The sequence below is a fragment of the Gadus macrocephalus genome, chromosome 4 (genome assembly GCF_031168955.1).
Source record: "Gadus macrocephalus chromosome 4, ASM3116895v1".
Classification (NCBI taxonomy): Eukaryota; Metazoa; Chordata; class Actinopteri; order Gadiformes; family Gadidae; genus Gadus; species Gadus macrocephalus.
In genome coordinates this window covers 7,996,957-8,024,501 of record NC_082385.1, presented here as the reverse complement: position 1 = coordinate 8,024,501, position 27,545 = coordinate 7,996,957, and the positions used below count along the sequence as shown (strand labels likewise).

Genomic DNA, 27,545 nt, shown 5'->3' with positions numbered 1-27,545 from the left:
GCTATAAAACCTGTGAGCAAGCAACCTCCTGGCCCACATTGGGTTGTAAATCGGGTAGAAGCTGCTTAAATGCACATATGTGTACGACAGTGCGAGTTGACAATGGTTGATATTCAGATTGCAACTTGGCACTGGTCTCCCTATAGAGTGAGACTCATTGAAGGATCTACACAGGATCTTGAACCCTGTGCCTCTAAATATGGAAGATTAAAGACTGAAAATACACAGTAAAAAAAAGGCATCGGTGTCTAAGTTATGAAGATATTTATCAATATAAAAAAAGAATTCATCTGCTTTAGACGCTGGCGTGCCCTGCAGGGCGGTCTTGAAACTAACATTGTTTGCGTATATACAAAATACTAATTGTCCATTTTTATAACCAGCTACAATTACTTTTTTAATGGGAAGCAACAATTTATCAAACACTGGTGAGTTGTATCTGGTCTAATTTGCACAGACATTCAAAATATTCCTATTTCAATTGATATCCTGTCAAACAATGTGACATTAATATATGACGTGATTTGTTCACCGACGTTGGCATCACAAATACCGAATTTTTAATTGGATGTTTTCCTTTCTCGTCTTGGACGGAGCTGATCAGGAAGTAGAGATAGCCCATTCAGGAGAGATGAGTTTTTCTTAATTTTTCAGTATACTACCATCTAAATAACCAATGGGCATACAGTGATCTTGCTTAAAATTCTGGAATAATAACTAACTTGCTTCAGGGAGGAAAAAGGTTGTAGCATTACGTTTTTAGGTGTAAAATATTTTCCTCTGAAAAAATTAAATAAACAAAATGATCTACTGAAAGCCATATTACATGTTCCATGTTCCATCTTGTGAAACACAGAAAATTGGCAAGTTATTTATGTTAATGAGTTATGACAAAATATTTTGGGAAAGACAGTGATGTTTCTGTTAAAAGTATATTTTTTCAAAAATGTAGATTGTTCTGTGTACTTAAATATATATATATATATATATAATCTAATGATTGCTTTGAAGTATTATGTTATTGTTCTAAATGAGGGAGAGCAATTAGAAAAAAGGGAAAATGGGTGTTTCACTACATCCCAGACTGCGCTTGGAATCAAATTTGCACCCTTGGTTTCGACGACAGTTGCATACCCTCAAGCAAGAACATCAATCATTTACGTTGTACAAATCCAAAAAGATGTGAACAATTTAACTACTGATTCATGGACACAAATGTAGAGAAAATATTGGATCTTGTTCACTATATTTTTGTATTCACACTTGTGTGTGAATCACACTTGTGTTGATTTAAGTGTAGTTATTTTTCAATTATCATTGGAGCTTTAAATAAATTCGTATTTTGATGCAGTTCAAGTAGGCTCTAGCCAAGAGTTATCTCTCCTAAGGGCGCAGTGCAATCGATGCCTTGCCAAAAGCCCCCTTTTTAAAAAGGTACTTTAAGAATAAGACTGGTGTGTTGCTGCATGTGCCAGGATTATTAAATCCAACCATTTTTTTATTTTAATCCAACCTCAATTTATTAGAATAAGCCAGACAATCTATTTGACAGGCTTCCACTTAATATATCTCATGGTACTTTTTGTCAGACTGTACAAAAGTTTTATCAGTGTATTTTGGATCAATTTGGTACTTATGAAGTATTGGAAATGTTGCAGTAATTCGCTAGAGAACAAAATGTGTTTCTTTTACTTGCTTTTCATTTTATACTCGTGACATACGCTGTTGTACATATGAACTGAAGAGAGAGAATCAGATGTACCGTGGAACATTGCATGTATTTTGAAGTTTCTGGTGTCTGTAGTAACTGTGAAGAGGAAAACCACTTGGTTGTGTAACTACTTATTTTGCTAAGTTGTTTCTTACCATGGCATTACTATACGTTACTGTATTTTTCAGCTCCCAACAGATACTGAAATGTAAATAAAACGTATGTATAGTAATTAACTGGGTAACACTGACTTTCTTTATGGTTCTTTATGGTTTCATTGTGGACATTTCATTGTAATTCATAGCATTTTAGATTTATAGAAAATGTCAGCTAATTTTCTGTTTAAATTAGTAGATGTAGGGTAAATTACTCTCAATGGCAACTCTATGGGTTGGCCATTTTGATTATTCCAATTCAGTGTCACACTAGAGACACTACTTTATTACAATAAAACTATTCATCAGAAATATAGCTAGATTACCAGAAAGGGAGGAGTTATGGTCTATCCAATAACATGTTTTACCACCACTCCTAGCATATAGTTTTCATTAAGAACATGGAAAACAAAGTGAGGACCACAACTTTCTGTTTATAAACCAGGCTGGGGTTAGATTTGGGTGGAACCACTTTCTATTCACCACTTCATTTTGCATTATAGTACATTCTGCTAAGGGTTCTAGGGGGTCCGACCCTGCAAATAAAGGGCTTGACTAGCCAACCACAGAAGAGGATCTTTAATGTAAGAGAAAGGGTTATCCTATAGGATAGTCCAGCCCATTTTAACAGTTTATTTCTAACCAATATGATTGGCAGTGAAGTGAGCTGCAATATAGTGTCACTTAAAAAGTAGAATGTGAATTTGTATGTCAGCGCTGGAGTCATGCATTACCCTGTTTTCTGACCAGTGGCACACCATTGCATTAAATATATATTGCATCTCATTAAGGAGAAAAATCACAGAAGCTGTGAATTAAGGAAGAAATACGCAATACAAATCACAATTTCAAACATTGTCAGTTGCGAGCCTGTAGGAATATTGCTCCACAACTTTTGATGAAAAGGAAATTCAACTAATGACAAAATAATGTATACACACACCACTACACTACTGTTAACCAGCCATTTTAATACACATGTGCCATGAAAAAAGTTGAGAAAATGACCGCAGTTCCTCTGTTCTTCTGCATTCATATGCTGTGAATTAAATTCTTGGATTTATCTTTTCCTTCAGTCACAATATGCATTGCTCTTTTTAAATGTATGCATCTTTGGCTGAAGCTCAAAAAAAAAAAAATCAAATAACAGTTCCTTTTTTTGTTTTCTTCATACTCATTTAACAGAAATAAACTGTTCTGATTGCCAAAACAGTGCCAAAGTAGGAGCAGGCAGGCAACGCAGCCACCCATTGGGACACGATCTGGTTTGAAATTTGGGCAGCAGGCTCATCAAACCCTGGAGGTCCAGATGTAACAAGGTGTCTGGTAGGATGTCAGCCCTGCTCCCTTGAAGATCGCTCATGCTAGATTCATTAAAAACCAAGGGGTCAAGGGGGCCAATTTTTTTGTTCTCCAATATGTTTTATACTGCGTGTTCTATATTATTTTAACCAAAGTAAGAAAATATGTAATGAAATATCGAATGCTATATTGAATGCTTAACTTTGAATGTTCTTCTGCAGTCACTTTAACTGGATTGATAAAGATACCTAAGAGCAAATTCACTGGACAAGTCATGTAAATATAAATGATACATGGAAAATGTATTTTGTTTTATTATGGTTAGAGCTTTTTAGGCTTCCGGCCACAGCCATCATGTTATTGCAATGTGCCAGATTAAACCAAAGCTTGTTTTGAAACATCAAATCTAGTGAAAAGGCACGTCACTACATTTCCCACGCTGACTTTAAGAACAAACATCCTGTAGGAAAGGTAAACGGCATCAGTGGATTTACATTACCCGACAGCGATGTACAAAAAGTAATGTCGGCCACTTTTAATGACCGACTTTTGTCAGAGGAGGTTTCGTGAAGCGAAACGTCCTCAAGCAGTTTGTCAGAGTCAAAGGAGATCGGCTTTGCTAGTTGCAGTGTTTAAGGCAGATTTCTCAGAATTTTTGCCATCAAGCTCCCCAATGAAATCTGTTATTATATTCAGAACACTCAGTCCATTCATGTTCTGCAGAGCATATTTTACTTTTTTTGACTGTATATTACCTTTGTAGTCAAATGAAATAAGACGTCGGCACATTCATTGTAATTACTAAAACAAGATTTTTACTAAAAACGTTTTTCCCCATTTTGCAACAATAATTTGAGCAAGGAGCTTTTTGACAGAACCATATATTTTTTCATCTCTTTTTACATCTTTTAAAGTTCGACAACATTTTAGCAACTCATGTCATTGTTAAACATTAACTGACTAAAGAGACGTTTAAGTTCATTGAAGGACTCTGTAAAAGTACCTCAGTTAGTCAATTTCAAATAGCTTTTAATGTCAACTCATTAGAGAGACAATGTGTTGATTTTGATGTAAAAACAAAACAAAACCATTTACACTTTGGTCCTTCCATCCATACATCTAACTTGACTTGAGGATTTTCATATGTTCAAAAAGAAAATAATGAAATAAAGACATTGTAAAAGCAGTTTGTTACCTAGCCGTATAGGTGTCTGTGTAGATCCAGGTCGTCTTCATCCGTTCTCCTTCCACAGAACTAAATGAATGCTATGGTCGGGCATGCTTGTGGCGAACACAAGTCCAGAGTCATTGTCCCCGTCTAGTCCGTTAAGCCAGGAAGTCACGCCAGCTAGAAAGCTGGATCCTCGTTTTGACTTCCTGTAGGCCGGCAGAGGCCAACGGCCCGATATGGCCTCTGTCCTAAGGTCCATCACGTAAAGAAAGTGGTTGTCGAAAAGGAGGGAGAACACCTCCCCGAAACTGAGTAAGGAGAGGTTAGCTGGGTCCGGCATCTTGATCACCCTGGCAACGAAAAGATGGGACGAAACAAATGAGACGCATGAAAAACAAATGTTCTTTTTTTTAAATCTCACACTTATGAATTGATGTCCGATGTACAGTTGGGAGGTTTGAATGTGTTAAAGGTGACACATTGTACCACCAGGTGTGAATGTGATTAGCCGTTACAAGTCGATTTCGAAAATCAACCTCTTCTGACATCACAAGTGGGCGTGTCCATCTAGATGTGCGCTGGATACATCAGTCTACCAGCCCTACCCAGTGGACTGTAGCAAACGTTGCTCATCTAGCCGTCATCCATCTAGGTCGGACACGCCCACTTATGATGTCAGAAGAGGCCGATTTTCAAAACGGCTCGTAACGGTAATCACACTCACACCTGGTGGTATGATACGTCACCTTTAACACTCGTGGGACAAGAAAAAACAATGAAAAAAAACAATGAAAAAAAAGTTACCTGATAATTTCAAAGCTGGAGAAATCCCACTGGTAGACGCCGAGGTCGGAGCTGCACACGATGTGGCGCCCGTCGAACTGCAGCCGCGGCTGGAGGGTGACGCTGCGGTCCTCTGACACCGTCAGCGTCTTCAAGCACTTGCAGTTGATCTCCCTCCCTAACGGCCACACCTGGGGGGGGGCGGGGGGGGACACAGCTGGCTTCACCGTGGTGTACGAGACAGTGGAGTGGTTTGGCACAACTAGGAGAGTTTAAACTGGTAATGGTTAGACTCGCTGGGGTACAAAAGCAGATGGAGAGGGGCCATAGATCAGACTGGCCTTAATCTCCATTAGGTCCTACATCTCCCTCTACGTCTCCCTCTAAGGTCCTATTATAATGCACCCAAAAGGGTCCAACAGAGTCCAACTTGACTTTCCGATGGGGCAAACGTTTGTGAGTACGTGTGTAGTGTGTATGTGTCCCAAAAGGTAGTATCACAAAGAAAGTACTATGAATTCATTGTTTAAAAATAATTGAACAAAATGATTGATTATCCATTTGCAGAAGAGCGCTGTTGGTAACAGCAATAAATAAAAAATCGCAACAGCGTAATCGAAACCTCATGAGCAAGTTTGCATCTTTATAAATGACTGCTGCACATTTGCACACTTTTTGAAGGGACTGACAGGAAATGACAAGCATGTGTACCGTTTCCCTTTATATTCTTGCTAGAGCACCTGTTAAGCTTCCTAAAAATATTATACCACCACAAAACAAAGATGACAATAAATCACGAGTAAACGCAGAAGGGGCTTTTACACGCGTGTGGCTAGGGGGCTGAGAGACAAGAGAGAGACATCACCTTAATTTCATACTTATCAGCGCTGAGCAGGATGTAGTCCCCGGGACTGTGCATCATAGACTCCACCTCACTCTTCTGCAGTATAACCTGATGCAAAGGAAACACACATTATTGTTCCACGTTACATTGAAGCATGCTTTTCACTACAGCAGTGTTGCATTAGCGCTCAAGGTTTCCCCACAGCATTTCACAGCTTAGGAAGCCGCCTAAGCAACGCACGCCTGAACTACGACCTCAAAAAAAGAAATGTTTTTAAATACTATGCAAAAATAATCGAAACTTCATTCACTCTCTGTGTATAGATCAGGCTGCAAGGCACCTGTAAAAGGATGCACCCCCCACCTTCCCCGGGCTGACGGCAAACCGCACCACCTTAACCAACACATTTTCTAAGGGAAACCCTGGGCTCTCATTACAATCGTTAATGTATTCCTTCAATGGACTCATGGAATAATAGGGGAATTCCCACCCTGGCGTACGGAGCCGTAGAGGCGTTGTGTATGCATGGGTCTTGAGGGTTCAATCGAGGGGGGGGGGGGGGGGGGGGGGGGGTTACTGGACCTACTTTGGTGACCCATTCCGTGTGGCCGTTGAGCGTGTTGAGGCAGGCGCCCGCCGACATGGACCAGATCTTCACGGAGAAGTCTGCCGAGCCGCTGACCAGGAGGTCCAGGTCGTCGTTGTAGTCCACACTGAACACTGGACCGGGCAGGGGGGCAAGGGGGACGCATCACCAGTAGAACACATGACATGTCCATTTTCTGCAAATTCTGGAGTCAATCCTAAAAGGCGTAGTTATGGTTCAGCGTTGACGCAACGCAAAGGGGGTTTACGGACCCCTTACGTCCTTGCGGACCCTCCTTGCGTCCACTGCAAGGGCCTGACGTGCGCCTCTCAAAAAGTGTAACCTTGCATCACGGGCTGCGATTGGTCCGCTAAGGTAAACCCGGCGTAAACCGATGCAGAACCGAAACCGCTTCACGACTGCGTGGTCATTGCGTTGCGTCAACGTGTAACCATAACGAAGCCTTTTATTCTGGAGCCAAAGCAATATACTCCCGAGACAGAATATAAATAACACCCGCCAACGGCATCCTCCCAAAGCTGGAGGACAGAAAAACGTTTCACGTATGACGCAGAAGGAGTCGTGCTACACCAGCCAGATTGTCTGGCCGCAGAGCAAGCATTCAATGTGCATTACAGTTGAGCTCCTAAATAAACCAACCTCTATATTGACCAACAAGAGCATAGTACACTCGGCATCAAATTATGAAAATATACCCGTATATAGACTTGAAAATACGTTTGTAAGGGATAGTGTTCATAGAAAATATGGCATGGTAACAAGACACGTTGCAAAATGTACCAGGTCAAATACTGCTAAATCCATCTTCTTGAAATATATATTTTAATATAAATCTTTGCAAATAGCAGTTACCATGGAAGCTACCATAAATCCAGATTACATGTTGTACCAACCTGCACCAGTGTGGCCGCGAAACTGCAGAATTTTAGCCCCCGTGCTCCACTCCCAGCATGCAATGGTGTTGTCAAAGGATCCTGTTACCAGCTTCTGCTCGTCGAATTTAACAGTGGCACATGTGTGGGTCTGAATCCCATAGATGCACTGCCCAGTGCGGACATCCCACAATTTGGCAGAGAGGTCATCAGAACCTGAGAAAAATAAAGGGTTTCATTACTTAACTCAGAAGATGTTCTTTTGAGAAAAAGACTCCCAACACCCTTCCCACACAATACATAATCTACGGTGTAGACTCGTCCAACGTACGGTTGGCCTCGCAAACAAATGTTAATCATTTGGTCCCAACTGTTCCTATTCCAGGGCATTGACTAATGATTAAAGAATAAAAAATGTTAATCGGATTTATAAATTGTATTAGGCGATGTCCATTATCAAAATCAAAGTAAAAAATAGAATTATTAACTAAAACAAGCGTAATACATGTTTGTTGCAGAGGCTCTAGAATAAAGGATAACTAGTATTCGTAATTGCTGAGAGAGCATTGGTCCGAATACAGAACGGTCCCGTCTTCTTTATCAATACTCTGAACACACGGCTCTTGGCTTGATCTCATTTCAATGAGCCATGTCTGTAAACATGTGTTGGTTTATCTGAGGCGTGTGTGTGGGCTGATTTATGGACGCACACCATCACTAGATATGTACAGTATGTATTAACTATCTCAGCAACTCTAAATGCACCACTTCTACATATCTGAACCACAGTACTTCGGGACGGTGTGTCCTCAGCATTTGCCCATACTGCCTTATAGCCTTCTCTTGAGGACTTTACTAATATTAAACATAACATGATTTATATTGTTGGTTTGCAGCAGTAACATCAACGCCTCAGACTACACGGACACGTGGATCGCTTGCCCTTGCAAAAGCCATCTTTTGGAATCCATTTGAACACCAAACCATTTCTCTTGGTCACTGCAGCCTTCAACGGACACTGCGTTGACAGCATTTGTTATTTTGTCCTGCTCTTGTACGTACGCTACGCACACAAAAGCAAGGTCAAGCTCAGAGAACAATACATGCAAATGCATGGTGACCAATGTGTGACATTTCAAGAACATTATAAAATGTCGACTGAGCAGCTCATAGAAACGAGCAACAGGACCATACTAACATCTAGTAATGGAGTGACAAAAGAACGCAGGCCGAGACGTTTCTACCCAATTAACTCTCATTCCTCGGGGAAGAACAATGTTACAGGTTACACTTAACAGGTGCCGTCATGGCATCTAAGGCATGGAAAACCACAATGCTTTATCCATTGCATACATAACACATACGATCATAAAGATTCTTACCATCCCCCCCGATTGGGCCTTAATGTACGTTATTAATCCTAGTTGGGAAACGAGGGATCCATAGCATGCTCCAGGGAAGGCCTGCCCACATACCTGTGCACAGCAGGCCGTCTTTGTAGTAGAGGGCGTAGACCCGGGCGCTGTGGCCTATGAGCGAGGACGTCTCGAAGGCCTCCTGCTCACTCAGCTGTGTCATCCGCAGCTTGGCCTTCAGGTAGACGCCCTTCCAGTGTGTCGCCTCCTGAATCGACTCGTCGATCTGCCAGCCCAGCTCCCGACACACACCCTGCCATACCTCCGTGCAGGAGTTGATCACCTAAAAAAGGGAAATGAAGGGACCCTTTACAAAACGGTCCACAAGCCAAACGTAGAGAACGCTTGAAAATGACGCTGAACAAAATTAAAGCTCTCTGGCTTCCAGCACACATGTGGCAAGTCAAGGTGATGGAAGAGGAAGCTTGCTATTAGGTTTACCGGTAAAAGACAAAACTTGTCCATTAGTGGCAAACAGTGTTTTCATCTGTGGCCTTGTCTGTCTTTTCCATTCAAACCAAGCACAAACTACTGACAGCATCCCTCTCTCTTCAACACAAATCCATGGCTCTTATGCTGCGATTCTTTCACTCCCAATCTTGTCGTCTGCTCAAATGGTTTTTCTCACTACAGTTAGCTTAATTGGCTGTCACCAGGCTAGACCGCAGTCTTTAGTTTAGTGTTCTTGTTGATGGCCACACGTCCTCTTAATCCTCGTATATTCTTCTCCCCTCTGCAGGACCACAAAGGGTCCATGTCCTCACAGGGTTCTCGGCTACATTTTCATTTACATGTTTCGTTCGCGTGGACAAAGCGACGTGCAGCCGAGCTCTCGGAAGACTTTTATCTACACGATAAGCCACCAACAAAAAGGGCAGGTACACGCCTCTAATGCCGCTTTTCCACTGCATGGTACCAGCTCGACACGACTCGACTCAGCTCGCATTTTTTGTGTTTCCACCGCGAAAACATGGTATCTGGTACCTGAAGTGGCTGCTTTTTCTAGTACCGCCTCGCTCTAGGTTCCAAGCGAGCTGAGCCGATGCTAAAAGGTGACGTCGGCAGACGGCCGGCCACTGATTGGCCAGAGAGTGTGACGAAGCCACGAGAGCGACATGGCAACCATGCTGGTAACAGCCATAGCAGCGCCGCAGCCAACATATTCCACTTCTTCAACTTCTTCAACATGCCAGCTAATAATACGAACACGAATACCATCGCATCGATGTCCTCCATTGTTGTTATGTGGGTTCTGTCCATGTGTGGGTTGCGTAGGTGTTGTTTGCGTCGCGTACAAAAATACGTCACGGCCCTTGCGCGCAGCCGACCCCGCCCACGTCCAGGAGGTACTATTTGCGGTGGAAAAGGACCCGTGCTGCTACCGTGTCGAGTCGTGTCGTGTCGTGTCGAGTCGTGTCGTGTTGTGTCGAGTCGTGTCGAGTCGAGCTACATGTGCGGTGGAAAAGCGGCATAAGACCAGTGCAGATATTCCCAGATGCATCAACGAAGAGGTATAAACCAGCAACCTGTTGCACACCAGTGAAAAGGTTATAAGGAAATTAAGGAAGGTGTCTGACCAACTAGTAGTGGGCCATGTCTCCCTGTTAGACCCAAGCTATGGGCAAACACGGCAGTGGAAAACATTGTGCCATAACATGTTTACCTAGACATGAACATGTATTTGTAATCATAATAATAATAAGTGAGTGTTCATCATTACCTTATTCCACTGCTTGCAGACCCGGCAACAGGTGAGGAGGGTCTGGGGATCCAGCCAGTGCAGCAGGTAGAAGGTGAGCTCCAGCGGCAGGAGGCGCAGGAAGTCCCTCTTCAGCAGCGTCTCCAGTCCATTGGACAGGTGGCGCAGCTGCACTGCGCTGCTCAGGGAGATGAGCTGGTCCAGCGACTGGTTGCGCTGCGGGTCGTTGAGTGTAAGGAAGGAGGCAGAGACCGACTCCAGCCACGCCTCAAAGGCTGCCTTCTCCATGGGCACATGGGAGCGATGGCTGGAACATTAAGAAGAAAAGGAGTCCAAATGTTACGCTCGTACTGTCTGCTTTTAGAAAACAGATTAAAAGCAAGTGGCCTTTCGTTATTAAGCAAATACAAAATAAACTTTTGTGATGCACACATTGAAAGGGTTTTTCAATTGTTATCCAACTAATTGTGCATTGCATCGATCATACGTTTTGATAACACTGCATTGCTACAAGATGTCTTGCAATTCCAGTCAATATCTTGTGTTACAGCTTTATAACGCTTAATCTTTCTTCAACTTAACCCTTCTCAACGTAATGATTTCAGTATAATGATCCTTGATCTATACTCTTGCATTCAAATCTAATTGCAAACAAAAAATGTGTTGGTTGACTGGGTGAATAAAGATATCGCAACAGCTGTTCATCTCCATGTAACTGGGATAGGAATAGTCCTAAACAAAGGAGACATGTCAATGTTGATGGCCCAATTTGGTTCACCTGCAATGTTACACATGCTTGCAAACCATATGTCACATTGCAAACACAAATCCAAAAGAAAGAAATGTAATCCAACAGTGGATGTCTCATCACACAGCTGTGTTAAAAAACGATTGCAATGCTATGTCATTATTCGAATTGTTATAGCATGTTATGGCATGTTAGGAGACTACCCAATAAATCAAAAGGAAATAAAACACCTAGTTGTAATGAAGTGCAGAAGATAAAGAGGTAGTTGAGAATAGGAGACATTTCTATTCATTCATGTTAATATTGACAGCCGCAATTTACTACTACTAGATCTACAAGCGCAGGCAGTCACGCCCATTTCTGGCCAGGATAGTATTTTTGCGTGGGGTTGAAATGATGACAATGATTATATGCGTCGATTTCAAGTTAATGTAGAATATATTGTTGATTAATGACAGCAACATCTTGAGGCCTAGCAAAACATTTAAAGATCAGATAGCAAGGGACAAGTGTCGATGACGCCTATGAGATCGGATCAATAAAAAATAATACACATATTTATATATAATATACTCAAAAAACGATGCATCACTGGCCGCTAAGGTGCAAAGCCTAGCGTTAGCAAATTGGCTAATTATCAACTTCGATAGCTAACATAAGCTAACTACAGTATGAGAGCAAAGTTAGCTAGCGAAACACACAACCCGACTATCACGGTAATCACATGGAAAATACACACACAGAAAAACAAAAGTTGATAAAGCAAACATGTACGAACCAGAGAGCCACTGTAGAGTTTCCTTACATCACTCTGTGCTGGCTTGGGTCACATAGCTAGCTATCGTTAGCTATTAGCCAGCCTGTCAGCCAAGCAAGTTGAAAGAACAACCCAACTACGCAACAAACCACTATGAAGAGAGTGATTCCGCTTAGTTTTTAAGCACAAAATACATCAATTAGGCTGTAAAAAGGTTTCTGTTAATATCAATTTGGGGTGTTTGAAGCAGAGAGGCTAGCTAAACAAGCTATAAACAGAATGAATCCCAAGAATTATTGGACAGCAATGCATCTCGCCGGAGGGACTTTTGTTCCCCCACTGAGGCCTGACAGCCGATTGCCTCGGCTGCCGCTGGCGCCCCACCCCTTTGTCCAACGGGCCAACCGGGAGTGAAGAAGCGCACTTCAACCGTGTACAATTTGAGCCAATAATAATAGCGCCATCATATGAATTCGCTTCTAAAAAGCCGAAAGCGTTTCATATATATTTTTTAAATACATGTAGCAATTTCTTATACATGGATTTGTTTTTTGTACGATTTTTGCCTTCATACCTAATGTAAAATCAATCACTTCTCAATTAGCCTACATTTATTCAACGATTATTTTCTATTTCTTTACAATTATTTGATTTAAACTTTAAACCAAGCATTAGTTAAAAAATAAGAAATAGAAAGTACAAGTATTTAATATAGCAATTTAAAATTGATAAATGATATATATAGGCCTATAAATAATATATATAACTTAATACAGTGTAATTATCTTGTTTTTATGGTTAATATTTAGATGAGGAATATATAAATATTCACCAGTATGTGTGTTATGGAGGTTATTATCAATATAGATATATAATGTATATGCCTAAATATATTCCCATAACTATTGACATCTGTGTGCATTTTTGGGTAAAAACGTTGTTTTGCTTAACTCTGTATGTTTAAGAAAGATCTACTATATGATTCTATAATGGATGTATAATATTTGGAAATTAAACATGTACGGTTTATTTTCTGAGATACAACTATGACTATGTTTTTCATATCAGCATTTCTAAAATCCTATCTGTATGTAAACAACACAGAACTAACCGAGGACTGTGCAGTAGTCGGTACAGAACATGGATCATTTTGTTTCAGAACACCTCCCATTGTCACACAATGACATGCCGTCCACAAATAAAACGCACAGAGTAAATCCCCAAATAATAACTAGGCCAATGCAGACCTAGTTAATGGTGCAGGTTATTTATCATGACTCCACATTGGAGAGTACACTCACATTGTGCACACTCCTGGTTCAGCACAGCCTCACATTAACAAGAAAAGAAAACAATCGATGACATTTAGCTATGGTCCAGTTACTGTACCGCCCTTCATCATTGTTGCCATGGACTACAATTGAAGCAAACATTCAACATTTCCAGCATTGCTAAAGGCATGGGAGGACATATCGTAGTGATCTGTCATCTCCACCTGTATCCACTGTTCCGTTATATGCAGGAAGAACACATGGATTGTGAGGTTTATCTCTGCAGTCTGTCTCCTCCAATAAAGTTTGACTCCACTCTTCCTTGATGCAGTTGGCCAGTTGGTCCGTTCATGGAGACACAAATAGTGACTCGGACAAACACAAATACTACAACTGTATGTGTGTCCTCTCCCTCTAACCGTCTCATTATAGCAACCTGACAAAATGTCTTTATTCAGGTCCAATTATGGGACACACCGTGGTCAGGAAGAAAGCTGTCCGTTAAACCACCGTCTGTCACTCACAGCTGTGTTGGGAGGTGGGTGGAGCAGAGGGGGTTTTGGGGGAGGAGGAGGAGGGACACAAATGATGGACAGCTAAGGTCTAAGCCCTGTTTGTCACAAAAGCTGCTGAAGACACGAATGAGGGACTGGTAAAACCTGGTGTGGATCCCAGTGAACTGGAGCACTGTCCCACCTATATTTTCTCTTTTCTCCTTTCTAACATTTTTAGACACTTCACTCTTCACAACACACATATAACCCAGAATATATTCTTATTATAATAAAGGTGAGAATCTTAAATGTCCTTAAATGTGAAATTGTTCCTCGAGTCATCAATTTGGAATCACCTTGTTAGAATACACTATTATAACGTGAAGATTAAAAAACTGACAAGATAACTAAACGTTTAACGTGTCTTACATCAAACAAGGCATGTTATTCTCTCTTCTGGAGATTTCAAAGTCTGTCTTTTTTTTTTAAAACCTGGTATGATTCGGACCTGCTGATCCATGCAGTGTTTTCCTTCTGCTCGTCTCTCCTCATGGCTGATTACACTCTCCCACTCTAGTCCAGGCCGTCGCTCAGTGTCAGCCAACGGTGCACTCATTAGTGCGGTGTGCGGACTCTAGTATGTCAGGAGAAGAACAAGACGGGAAAAGCAGCCCAACCCATGGAGTCCGGTCCCATGTAAAGATGCCAAGTTTTTAGAATTATTCTTTTCCTTTAATTAGTGGTCCTGTGAAGACCAGGCTGACTTGCCTTGCTATGGAGTTTAGGAGAGTTCCTCTGAACCTGAAGACTCTGTTCCTGACCATGATGATGTTCAAATGGGGTGAGTTACAAATCTTTAAAGTGTCACTTATATTTGAATTATTCCATTGAATTCAATAGGCCTGTTGTGAATGGTAGGCTACGTGTTGTACATGGTTGGGGGGTATACAAACCTGTACACCTTTGTAATCCCTGTTCAGTCAGGAGGCAAGGTGCGTGGCAAAGATGTCACTTGCGTGTGTGTTAAATTATGTTAACGAGTACACAAACCGTCTTTGTAATCACGATTTGAAGAGTGAAGAGCTGAGAGTTCTCCCTAACCGCACTTGCGCTGTCGAGCAACAAGTGGTAAAAAGAAGGTGCAAAAATATTTGACATTATGATTAATATCGTTTTTTATATAAGTATTTTCAATTACAGATGTCATACACTGCTTCACATAAAAAGGGTCCATAGTTGAATAGTTAGGGATCAGAGGTCTGCATCAAATTGTTTATGCATGCATGCACAGGTCAGCCATGGCTGAGATCCCCACAGCCATACCCCACAGACGCCTTCACTAAGGCCTGGTTTTGAATGAACAAAAGAGAACATCAAACAAGTCTCGAAACATTCTAAAAAAAGATCCCATTCGTTATAATCTGGTAAAGAGTGACATAATGTTCACAAAGTAATTGCATTTTGTTTTGAGGATTACAATCCCTTTTATTTTTTCTCGCACTAACGACAGAAACCAGGCCGCTCCTGCTGAGATATTGGATGTCTCACGGTGCACTAACCATTTAAAGCCAACGTAGCCCTACTAACTTTAACACAGGTGATGCTGCATTAGAATATGTATACTGTAAATATACAGTATATATATATACAAGAGCTCAGGCACCTTAATGAGACGTTACTATTAATTCTTTATAATGACTACGGTATTAGCTTCTGACTGACCACCTATTTTGGTATAAGAAGATTATATATTATAGATGTTTGAGACAAACAGCATGATAGTAAAGAGTTTATTTTCTGTGTGTGGGTGTGTGTGTGTGTGTGTGTGTGTGTGTGTGTGTGTGTGTGTGTGTGTGTGTGTGTGTGTGTGTGTGTGTGTGTGTGTCCATGTCTTTATTTCTCTGGGCTGGAATGTACTGTGTTTTATGCCTATGTTAGCAATGTTTATACTTTTGCAACAAGTAAACAACAATTGTCAAGTTGTAAGCATAGATAAAAGCTGCATGACTGCACCAGAACTGTGTGGGGGGAGAGTTTGCTATCTATCCTGATAACCTCTTGCCAAGACACATCTGTCTAGCCGAGCAACAGTCACAATGATACCAAAGTGACCGGGACGTTCTGTCAATATACATGAGTCATTAACAATAAGAAAAACTGTGTTTGTGTTCAGGGAAATGCGTGTTAGCAACATGAGTAACTCTGACTAATAATACGATTAAAGAGAAATGATGTGCAACTATATTGGCAATATGCACTCCCACTTGGCACTGGACTGGTTTTCTAACCTATTTGATAAAAATAAGATATACATTAGTATTACATCTATATATTTGCTAGAGATAATAATAGCTGCTTTATCGTTTTCTAAATGCTCCTTAAAATTGAATATCGTATGGGCTGTACATTTATGGTTACTGTGTGCACAGTTCTGCTTCATGATGCTCTAGTTGTAAGTGTATTTTGGTGACACCTTGCGACTCCGATAAAACATATAGCTCAAATAGCAAAACAAACCCTGTAGAGTGATGAAAAGAGATCATTCAATTTGACACCCTAAGCATAATAAACTGTGGGCTTCTTTGATCAAATAAGTGTGAAATAAATCAAGTCAAATAAAAGTTTCACCTCATCTATGGAGGAGAAAGCCCAAAGAAATGCTAGCAAGTCAAGCCGAATGCTGTAATCTGTGGTATGGACACTAGAAGCTTAGAGAAGCAAGGGGATTGGCCCAAAGAGATCTTGGAGAGATTAAGTAAAGGAGAGGCTCACAGATTTTGTCACACCTGCTAGAGGTTCTCAAGGTTTACCAAGTCAATAAAATGGGACTCACGTTGGTGAAGACAATATTCAAATAAAGAGAATTAATAGCAAAAATTGAAACCAAAACAAACTTGAGAAGAAACGAGATTTAGGAAGATAAGTGATTTTTTCAGAGAAAATATTCAGAATCCTAAGTGTCCTCCTATAACTACCCAAAAAAACAAGATGTAGGCATCCAATATCATGCATGCATGGAATATATGAAAACTAAAAGGGAACCTTTGATAACAAAAGTGCAATGTTTACAGAATACAAATAATACGTATAATATATAATGCGTAATTGATGAGATATTAATCGCCATCATTTCGATAAATGAAAAGGAACAAGGTGGATGGAAATACCTTGTTTACCAAATTTGTCTCTTCATTCTCTCAAAAGAGGTGGCTCCTAGAGAGCTGGTCAACACTTCCGGCCTCCGGTCGTGAGAACGAGACGGTCCACAGGTTTAAACTCCTGATGGCACCGCTCTCTAATCTGTCACCTTCCAGTACAGTGGACGGTCTGCCCCGGATCAGGGCTGAGGCGGCGGCTCTTGAAACAGAATTGGATACGACATGTACCTTCTGGTGTGTGAATGGCGGCCGGTGGCACGGCAGCGTCACAAAGCCGCCCCACAGCGGGCCTTTCCCCTAACACCGGCTGCCAGGAAGCACAAAGAAAAGTAGATTAGCTAAGCCCAAGCTCTTCCCCACCTGGAGGCACTACAACGCTGTCAGACAGCGTCAGACAAGTTAAGTTATCAGGGGAGCAAACAAGGTGAGGGTCAGTGGCAGGAAAAGGCGCGAGGGGTTAGAACGCTTGGGTGTGAACGCCTACTCCAGGGCCTACTTTGGGACATCCATACCTGTGGCGCAGGTGATTAACTGTCCCGCAAGGAAGCGAGCGTGGCAGCAGTGCTTGGGGTTGACTTGCAGCCTGGTTTGGACAGCGGGGGAATACTTGGAAGGTTTCCATGTCCTTCTTAGTTTACAGTTTGGTCTAGGTATATAGGCCTACTTGTTGCTCCCACTGAGCTATATATTCACTTATATTTTATATTCCTGTGCAAAAGCGTGGCATGTCGTTTGATGTTAGGATGTCTATGAGCTGTTATTTGTAGCAGCGAAACTTTATGCTCCAAAAAACCGTGATATCTTTTTTTGAGTAATCAACCACCCAATGCCTGTTTCTTCTTCTTTCTGTTGATTGTTATACTGACTCAATAGTATTGTAGTGGTTTTGGATGTTGTCAGGATGGATTGCTGAAAACTGTGTGTCCGTTTTCAGCAATCATTCTGCTTGATGTGCTCTTGTTCAGGTCAAATATTTAGATGCAGTAAATACGATTCTTGTTAAACTTGCACACTGCCGGCTGTAAGTCTTGTTCAAATGTATGTTGATGGAAACGCATCTTACACGGTACTTTGTAAGTCCCTCAAATAGTGCAATTAGTGCCTCTCATTTGCTCATACACATTCTAACAATGGTGAATGGCTCACAGTATAGTATATGAACTCCAGCCCACCACGGGAACAGTGATAAGTGTCTTACTCAAGGATACCTCAACAGTATTTAGGAGGAGCTCCAGGAATCAAACCGACAACCGTGGACAAGGGCCGCAGTGTACCTGCTGAGTTGCAGCTGGCCACAAGGACTCCTGAAGGAATGTGAAGTAGAGACACTTTGGAGTTGTCATTCATGAAGAAAGAAACAAGTGCATTATAAACTGGATGCAAGTTCATCAACAGAATATAGGATCTAGGATCAACGTTCACAAGAGGATATATGTTAAGAAATGGGTTTCTGAGGATAAAGATGTCCTGATGTCTGTTTTGTTATTTGTTATATTCACTAACCATTAATCAACCTTAAATAATGAAGACAAAAAAAACACGGAATTTAAGGATTGGAGATTGTGTGGCAGTGCAGCCAGAGTGTCTGTCTGAACAGGCACAGTAAATAAGTAGCATCGCGAATGTAACTAATTGGTAGAGTGGCAGAGCATGCCTTGCACCATCGTCCTGAAAAATTGTCCTTTCTTTCGCTTGCTCAGTCAACTCGTGTTAATATGTTCCACTTCAATGACAATGGGGAAAAACTGGGCGTGAAGGAAAGTGTTGGTAGGGATTTGGTGCTGGAGGATTGGGGACAGTCAGTGGTATATCCGGAGAGGGGGGGCCACAGATTGACCCATAGCAGGAATGTGGACTACTTTCACACAGGGCCTATGGCAGGGCGGGGACAGCAGAAATTGAACGCAGGAACAATGGCCGCACCAACCAGCTTGACCTCTCAAATGTTCATTCAACTAAATAATCCACACTAATCATGCGTTTGATATTTACCCACATCCTAATATTATCCACAGCATTTCTAAAGCGATCATTGTAGTTACATATAGTAAGCATAAAGCAACAGGTCTATTAAAAAAGCTTTTCCTTGTTGTACTACATTATAGTGTAGTAGGCAGTGAGGAACGAAATTATCATAGCAAATTACTTAATTGTTGTCATTGTACTGTTGTCTGTTACTTTGTAAGTTTTACTTGGCCAGAATATGACTGTAGAGTTGCCATGTCCCTCAATTGCAACTCCATTTAAAGATGCTAAATGCCAAATCCCAAATAAAAGTTTTTTAATCATGGCTTTAACAATAATAATGATCAACATCAAGCTAATTCCCTTTCTGTCTGTGTGTTTTAGGAATATTCTGTAACGCCACCTCAGACAAGTGCTTGTCTGCGCCCTGCCGCAACGCTGCCACCTGCGTGGACAACATGGACGACTACGTCTGCCTCTGCCCCAGAGACGGGGTCCGTTACATGGGCAAGGATTGTGACCAACTCTACGACGCTTGCCTTTTCAACCCCTGCGACGACTGCACCAGCATACCGGGCACCGCGCAGTACCACTGCGTGTGCCCGGACGGACTGACCGGCGACAACTGCACCGAGGACATAAACGAATGCGAGAGCAATCCGTGTTCCGAACCGCGTTCCGTCTGCGTGGACCAACTCAACGGCTACTTTTGCAGGTGCCCGCCCGGGTACGGCGGAGATGACTGCAAAACACATGTCACAGACTGCGTGGACGCGCCTTGTCAGAACGAAGGCAGCTGCATCCTGCTACCAGAGGGCTTCAGGTGCCAGTGTGCGATGGGGTTCGAAGGGCGGTACTGCGAGGAGGACGTGGACGAGTGCGCGTCCCACCCGTGTCAGAACGGGGCGATCTGTATGGACGGGGTGGCCGAGTTCCACTGCTTCTGCGTGCCCGGTTTCCAGGGCTACAACTGCGAGTTTGACATCAATGAGTGTGCGTCGCGTCCCTGCGAGAACAACGCCACCTGCATCAACGAGAAGGACCACTACGAGTGTGAATGTCTTGAAGGCTTCACGGGCAAGTTCATTCACTTGTTAAAAAACTAAACAAGAGAATCAAACAGGCTTCATAATGGAGTAAGACTGCAGAAGATAGATGCATAAACGCTCTAACTGATAAATCACAACAATGAGTAGTGAGCACCTGATCACTCACTGCCTTACACGATTTAGAAAAATTAAACTTTTTAATTTCTTAGTTTCCCTTTTAAAATTATATTTACATTTTAGGTACTGATCAGAATCTTAAATCCAAAGTGAGGCTGAGGAAAATCAAAGCATACAACAAAATATGGAGTAGCTACCAAAAGGGAATGTGTGGGAAGTGCATAAGAATCAAACATAATTGTGTTGTTTTCATGTATTAGTGAGTGGGGAAAAAAAGTGTTTCTCAAAAACATGAAAGAAAATAATATAGGCCACAAACACATGGGTATCTACCTTTCTATCACTCTAGACTTTATCTCTGTCAGATAAAGCCTCCATGTAATTGAGAAAAGACATCCCCATCCCAGCTTTTCTTAGTGGTCTCTGTCAACACGCCTGGTCTGTGTTAAGAGTGCTGAGCTGATATGTGTTGGCAGGGGCCAGTGGGGAGGGGCGCGAGATAAGCCCTTCTGTGGCTTTCATTTGTCAGCAAATCTGAAGCAAAGAACCTCCCATTGGACTGCTTAATGTCTTGGTCACCATCAGATGATTACAGAAAGTTAAAGGGGCTGTAGGTAAGATTCAAGAGATGTACAGAGTTAGCAGCAAAGCGCTAAAGAGAACAAGATTATACAAAAGAACAATTTAAAAATAATTTCCACCATTGAGAAGTTTTGCATTTAACGCACCAATGGATGACAGACAAGATTGATTACCTGAACCAATCAGGGAAGAGAAGCCCTTATTGGTCAGAAATAAGCATGGAGCAGTCTCCAATCATATACAGATGGAGGCAAAGTCATTCTCACAGCGCATCTCACTCACAAATAGCTGATTGACGGCTAGGCCATTTCTAACAAATGACACTAAAATAATCGTACCTAAATCACCTTTAACCATGTCACTTCCACTTTCCTTATCCAATGCTGTGGATTAGCTCTGTTGGTCTAAAGTGCAGTATTTCTCTGACCTCTTTAGGAGTGAACTGTGAAATGGAGATTGATGAGTGCGAGTCCAACCCCTGCCAGAATGAAGGCACGTGCCATGATCTCGTTGCCATGTACTCCTGTGAATGCCATCCTGGTTTTGACGGCACAGACTGTGAGGTGGATGTCGATGAGTGCACGAGCGGGCCTTGTCAAAATGAGGCGATCTGTCATGACCGTGTCAACAGGTAAGGAGAAATGTTATGTTTGTATGTTCTTCTACATACGGAGGCCATGGTTTTCCTTTTGAAAAAACTGAAGTCTCCCCGGTTTCAAGAATGACCGACCGTAGTATGCAGAAGTATATTAATGCAAACTATGTCAGGGCTGCAACTTATATTTATTACTATTATATATGATATTTATGATTTCTGAATTCTAAAAGTCTCCCGCTTACTAACTGGGAAGGGCTTAATCTTAAATAATGCAATTATTCAATGAAATGCCATAATGGCAAATCCAGAGGCTAAACTGATTAGCTTGCTTTGAAAATTTGATAAACCGATACATTTGAGACATTTATGTCATTAAATAATCAACCTTATTCACACTTGTATATAGGTATATTTATTAATCTCTATTTTAGATCAAAAATATATTTGTTTCAACATACTAGAATCCACGAAAAAAAAAAAAAGGTTAGTTTGCATTCCACCTCCTATAGCATTGTCTAAAACCCTCGATCATGTGACCTGCAGCTACGAGTGTGACTGCACGGAGACGGGTTTCACGGGGGACCACTGTGAGGAAGACATTCTCGAGTGTGCCTCTGACCCATGTCAGCATGGAGCTACCTGCCTGGAGGGGATCAGGGAGTACAAGTGCCTCTGCTGGCCAGGTAGGAAAGTTTTTTGTTTCAGTGGTTCTTAACCTGGGAGATGCGCATTAAAGTGACCAATAATATTTGATGCAACTTCTGCTGAGGGATTTAGAAAATAATGCAGTATTTATAAATATTTTTTATATATTTGTATATTATTATTTATATGTTTTAGTATTCTAAAATTAACTTTTAACATTTTTTTTGTTTAGGAACTTTATGCCAATTTTCATCGTCGATATGGAAAGTCCTTCCAAAAATGAATTCAGAATATGTTCTTTTTAAATGTCGTCCCAACCCCACAGGTTATGAAGGGCCAAACTGCGAGGTTGACATAGACGAGTGTGCCGTGCAGCCGTGCCTGAACGGAGGAGAGTGCTTCCAGAGGTCTGACCCAACCCACTGGGAGCAGGGCTGGGAGCTGGACCATGCAGATGCTGCAGGGTACATCTGTCAGTGTACACCAGGCTTCGCAGGTCAGCAGACGCAAAGAGAAGAACATTCTACCATTATTATTTTCTTTTTTTGTCTTGGGTTATTTTTTTTTAAATAATTTTGGTTTTATTTTATTTGTACCTTCTAGGAGAGAACTGCTCTGTCGATATTGACGAGTGTGAGTCAGAGCCCTGCCATAATGGCGGAATCTGTGAAGATCAGATCAATGGCTACGCCTGCAACTGTGCAGCTGGATTTGGAGGTAAGTCCCCTGATTCATAGAAATAATGCCAGAAGACAATAAGACCATGGTAGTTCTCAGCTCCAGTGTACAGTCTACTGAGCAGCAGGAGCTACTCAGTTGACAAACTAATTCATTGCTTTTACTTAACACTGTGAGAACTAAATCCGTACTTCCTTATCACATTACGATTGCAATGTTCCAAGATATTTTGTTGCCAGAAATATAGAGATAGATTGAAAAATTGCTCTGATAGCCTTTGGACAAATTATAACATTTTGTTCACGTTCATAACAGTTTCACATGTGAATTTTTCTCTACAATTATCTTCTTCATTAAGCACACAATGCAATTGTAGTTTGATTGTCGTCACTTTGTAGTGTTCATATTTCTTGTGAACGCCTTTAACAACATGCATATGCTCCATCTTCCCAGGTGTCCTCTGTGAGATCAACATAGACGAGTGCGAGAGCCAGCCCTGCCAGAACGGCGGCTGGTGCGAAGACGGCCTGGCCTCCTACGTTTGCCACTGTCCCGACGTCAAGCCCGCCGGCAAACTCCCTTGGGGAGGAGAGCGCTGCCACGTCAAGCTCTATGGCTGCGTGGACCACGACTGTCTGAACGGGGCCACCTGCCTGCCCTGGCTGCGCCACGATGAGCACGGCCACACCTGCCTGTGCCAGCATGGCTTCTTCGACGACCGCTGCTCCACGCAGACCACCTTCTCCTTTTCGGCTCCGGGATTCGTCCACATCCAAGTTGACCCTCATGAGGAACGAAGGCGAAGGGAGGCAGGCGAGCAGCCTCATCTTCTCGCGGGGTACAGCGGAGTGCGGTTGCGCTTTCGGACCACGCTGCCAAACATGCTGCTGTTTTACCGAGGCGACGCCGCCAGCTTTCTGTCGCTGGAGATTGTGAGCAGCGGCCTACACGCAAAGGGCCTCTTCGAGGGATCCGAACTGGATGTCCATTACCCGGGCTCGGTGAGCGACGGGGATTGGTGGGACGCGCATGCGTTTGTGACCCAAGACAGTCTCGGTTTGGTGTTGAAAGGCTCCACCTGTGACCCTAAAGGATGCACAATTGTAGACGGCAGTCATGACGGGCTCCAGTTAAATCCTGAATCCTTTACCCACGTTTACGTGGGTGGCGCGCCGGATGACCTTCTTGAGCGGACCGTGAGTGGCGAGGGTTTCCTAGGATGCATGGAAGACCTGGAGATAGACTCAAAGCCAATTCTGCCACAAGACCTTCCAGAGGGCCAAAGCCACGAGCTCGGCTGTAGCAAGACTGAGTGGTGCGAGTCCGATCCTTGCTCAGGACACGGACAATGTGTGGACCTGTGGACCAAACACCGATGTGACTGTCACCGGCCCTACCGAAGCCAGAGTTGCTCAGAGGGTAAGCACTTGCCTACAATGGTCTCCTCAGAATACATAACATCGGCATAGCACTCCCAAGATCTCCATTATTGTAACTGATAGTAAACAATAAAGCAATTCAATGAATAACCTCAGTAAAAATAAATTGAATTCTGCTCCAACAGAGTTCCAGTCGTGGACGTACAGCCACGAAGACACAGTGAGCTACAGTGCCTACGACGTCAGAAGCAGCCACCGGGGGGACTTTAGCGTCTCCTTCTTCATCAGGTCCTTGAAGCCCGATGGACTACTCTTTCAGCTGCGGAGGCCCACCGGAGACGGCGAGGGTCAGGTCTACTTCTCTGTGTACCTGGGCATGGGCAGGGTCTTCGTTAGCTCCCTTCCTAGCAGCACACCGCTAACGGCGCCCATCTTCGTAGCCAACGGTGAGAAGCAATTTCTACAGGTGGAAGTCCAGCAGAGGAAGGTGATCTTTGAGCATGCGGGCCTTCGATACGGGATAGGGGAGATCCCGGAGGTGGAGGTGAACAGCGGTGATGTGGCCTACGTCGGAGGCCTGGCCCAACACTGGAGCTCAGAGGCCTGGGGGGGTGCTTTCAAAGGCTGCCTGCAGGACGTGCGTCTGGACACAGTGCATCTGGTCTTGGAAGCATGGAGCGACTCGGAAGAAGGGAGTCTGGGTTTGGCACGTGACGCTGAACACGTTGAGACTGGATGTGTCAGTGATGATACTTGCAAGGTAGGAAATCATTTAATGAACCTTTTTAAATCTCCTCTCTGCGCACGTTTAGGTAAACCAACATTTTTATTTTTGACATTCTGTATAACTGACCTTAATGGGGCTAAGGCAAGACAATGAACTCTTCCTCCTTACACTTTTCCGCCATTGATAATTTTTTGCATTTCAAACACCTGTGATGACAGTCAAGATGTATTTCCCGATCCCTCAAATCAGGGAAGAGATGCTCTGATTTTTCAGGAACAAGCCAGGAGCAGTCTTATATATAATGGTCTTATACCAATGTAGACGCAGTAATCTCGGAGCAGATATTCGTACAATGCATTTTACTAATTATCTGAAGGATGGCTATGCCATTTCTAAAAAATTTACTCAAATAATATGGCGTATCTCTACAGCACCTTTCAGTACCCTATATTATTGTTATTCTTTATAACTGACTGAATCATAACTAAATTGAAAGAAAGGGCTTCAAATATAACTAAAGCAGAGAGACATAGATAATTTCTCATGGATTAAATCCTACATTTTTCTTTAGGTTGAGCCATGTGAAAACGAAGGGAGCTGCGCCATCACCTTCAATGACTTCACGTGCTCCTGTCCAGAGCACTACACGGGCAAGACCTGCGCAACAAGAGTTTGGTGTGTTAGCAACCCGTGTGCCAACGGGGGCCAGTGTGTGGACCTCTTGGATGGATATGAATGTAAGAACACATTTACGACTCCACATATCTGTGGTTATATACATAAAAAAACAAAAGGCAATCCAATATCAGAATTCTCTCTTATAGCAGGACCTTTTGAGAAAATGTGTTTTTTCTTTGTCATAAAATGTACTATATTAATCCGCTGATGGGAATTTCAGGAGAAAGAAACCTTTACATGTTTTGGAAAGTTTTAGGGAAAGATAATCAATACATTTAGAATCATGGCAATGTTGTGTGTGAAAAGTAATGGGTACTGAACATCCCCAAAGACAACGGACAAACCTTATGAATCTGACCAATCCTCATCACCAACACCGATGTTTCAGGTGTCTACAACGCCACCTTTGAGAACAGCCTCGTCCGCTACAGCGCCAGAGGTACCCTGTCCGAGCCTGTGACCACCATCTACATAGAGCTGCGGACTCGCTCACAGAACGCCGTGCTCCTCCGGGCCGCCCGTGGCTCCGACCTGCTGACGGTGGGGCTGCAGGACTCCTTGCTCCACGTGGAGATCCACAGCGGCAACAGCGTGGAGACGCTGGCCTTCAGCGGGAGACGGCGGGTGGCCGACGGCAGCTGGCATCGCGTGACCGTGGCGATGGCCGGACAAGAGAAGGACAAGCCCTCTCCCTGGATCATCACCGTGGACGGGATCACGGACGCCAGCAGCGCGCCCCATCGCAGCGGGAGCGTTCGGTTCCTAGGTGACCGGGAGGCGGTGGTGTCCGTCGGCGAGAGATTCAAGGGGTGCTTCGGAGCTGTGCGGGTCGGCGGGGTGTACCTTCCCTTTGTCGCCGACCCCAAGGCCCCGCAGGCTGCCCAGTTCCACCCAGTTGGGAATAAAAAGATCTCTGTAGGTTGCAGGAGCACGGACGTTTGTGCTTCCAACCCGTGTCGCAACGGAGCGCAGTGCACGGACCTTTTTAACGCCTTTGGCTGCGATTGCGAAGCTGGCTGGACGGGAGAACGTTGCCATTTAGATATTGATGACTGCGCATCTGGACCTTGTGGCCATGGAAGCTGCAAAGACTATTTGTCCGGGTTTGAGTGTCAGTGCCACTCTGGATACGCTGGTGAGCGTTGCGAAGAAGATCTAAACGAGTGTGACAGTCATCCTTGTGAACATGGAGGCACTTGTAAAGACGGTCCCAATACGTTCACCTGTTTATGCCCAAAGAACTACGCTGGACCACGCTGTCAGTAAGTGCTGTCTTTTGTTTCTATCAAATAAGGTGACTTTATAAAGTTATTTCAACGATGAATTAGTTTTACATTTTATCAATGTAATGTTGCTAACCTGCCAGTATCCCAGCAACAGTGAAACTGATAATAGTATATATAATCGGAACTGTATGCTGGCACAAAATTGTGCTTTACACCTTAACACATTAATTATTTTACCTCGGAGAACTGGCAACACTGCCATTTTTTAACTGACAGACTAACCATGCTTGGTTTCAGGTGGGACTATCCTCCAGCACAGTGTGGTAAAGATCTTCAGTGTTCGAGCCAGGGTTTCTGCAACGATGGCCTGTGGGGCGCAAACTGCACCTGTACACCGGGATATGCAGGAGTCAGGTAGATCTGACACTTCTTCTTGTGCTTCACTCCCTTATGGAATGACTCATTGTTGATTGGTTTTCATTGGGACTCGTTGACCTATCTCCATCCTGTGCTTATTTTTTGGTAAGGTGTGAGAGTGAGGTGGATGAGTGCGAGTCGAACCCGTGTCGAAACGGGGGCACCTGTTTGGATCGTCTCAACCGGTTCCTCTGCTTGTGTCCGCCCGGATTATCGGGCCCAATCTGTGATACAAATGTAAGTCTTTTGACGATTTCATTAAATAACATTGAGATAACGCAAGACCAAATGTGAAATTAAACGCACACACAGTTAAACTGAAGTACAACTATGTCCATTCCTTCTATAGGATTGATGAATCTGTATCAATCTGCTATTTTACTGTATTGTACAATATAATCCTCTATTATACAATTCAGAATTTTCCTCCAAATGCCGTTGAAATACCGAGATTTGCTACTTGTTTTAGTTGAGCGTACATAATGAGCGGTTTCTCT

The 27,545-nt window shown here is 43.0% G+C and overlaps 3 protein-coding genes across 8 annotated transcripts in view; 2 read left to right on the top strand and 1 right to left on the bottom strand.

The window, feature by feature from the left end:
• ralgps1 (Ral GEF with PH domain and SH3 binding motif 1) overlaps positions 1–1,947 on the top strand; it is a 16,352-nt gene extending 14,405 nt beyond the window's left edge. For all 4 annotated transcript variants that reach the window (XM_060049881.1, XM_060049880.1, XM_060049879.1 and 1 more), the window contains one exon: positions 1–1,947. This exon is cut by the window's left edge and continues 377 nt beyond it. The gene's annotated coding sequence lies outside the window, so the exon portion shown is untranslated.
• Positions 1,948–3,445: 1,498 nt separating this feature from the next.
• fbxw2 (F-box and WD repeat domain containing 2) lies at positions 3,446–12,455 on the bottom strand. 2 transcript variants are annotated; one of them, XM_060049891.1, is made up of 8 exons: positions 12,086–12,455; positions 10,581–10,866; positions 8,921–9,143; positions 7,467–7,661; positions 6,553–6,686; positions 5,988–6,074; positions 5,144–5,313; positions 3,446–4,689 (listed from the first exon to the last, which is right to left on the bottom strand). In XM_060049891.1, exons 2-8 carry the CDS (start codon positions 10,845–10,847, stop codon positions 4,401–4,403), a joined length of 1,365 nt encoding a protein of 454 aa, XP_059905874.1. In that variant the 5' UTR covers positions 10,848–10,866; positions 12,086–12,455; the 3' UTR covers positions 3,446–4,400. The 2 variants fall into 2 exon arrangements, with proteins under 2 accessions (XP_059905874.1, XP_059905875.1); XM_060049892.1 differs by lacking the exons at positions 10,581–10,866; positions 12,086–12,455 and adding an exon at positions 9,302–9,746.
• Positions 12,456–14,390: 1,935 nt separating this feature from the next.
• Positions 14,391–27,545, top strand: part of LOC132455842 (protein crumbs homolog 1-like) — a 140,772-nt gene continuing 127,617 nt past the window's right edge. For both annotated transcript variants that reach the window (XR_009525338.1, XM_060049861.1), the window contains exons 1-12: positions 14,391–14,670; positions 19,337–20,029; positions 21,136–21,331; positions 21,842–21,981; positions 22,269–22,439; positions 22,547–22,660; positions 23,075–24,040; positions 24,186–24,760; positions 25,299–25,464; positions 25,794–26,667; positions 26,929–27,045; positions 27,159–27,285. Coding sequence is in view for 1 of the 2 variants with exons in the window: in XM_060049861.1 (XP_059905844.1) it covers positions 14,604–14,670; positions 19,337–20,029; positions 21,136–21,331; positions 21,842–21,981; positions 22,269–22,439; positions 22,547–22,660; positions 23,075–24,040; positions 24,186–24,760; positions 25,299–25,464; positions 25,794–26,667; positions 26,929–27,045; positions 27,159–27,285 (4,206 nt within the window). In the remaining variant the exon portion in view is untranslated. The remainder of the gene's footprint in view (positions 14,671–19,336; positions 20,030–21,135; positions 21,332–21,841; positions 21,982–22,268; positions 22,440–22,546; positions 22,661–23,074; positions 24,041–24,185; positions 24,761–25,298; positions 25,465–25,793; positions 26,668–26,928; positions 27,046–27,158; positions 27,286–27,545) is intronic.

Bases quoted from the DNA above. Each gene is read 5' to 3' on its own strand.
- fbxw2 (XM_060049891.1), bottom strand. From the start codon at position 10,847: ATGGAGAAGGCAGCCTTTGAGGCGTGGCTGGAGTCGGTCTCTGCCTCC. The intron at 9,144-10,580 runs GTAATGATGAAC...TCCCTTTTTTAG, and splicing joins TCTGCAAGCAGTGGAATAAG to GTGATCAACTCCTGCACGGA. The intron at 4,690-5,143 runs GTAACTTTTTTT...TTTCGTTGCCAG, and splicing joins TCCAGCTTTGAAATTATCAG to GGTGATCAAGATGCCGGACC.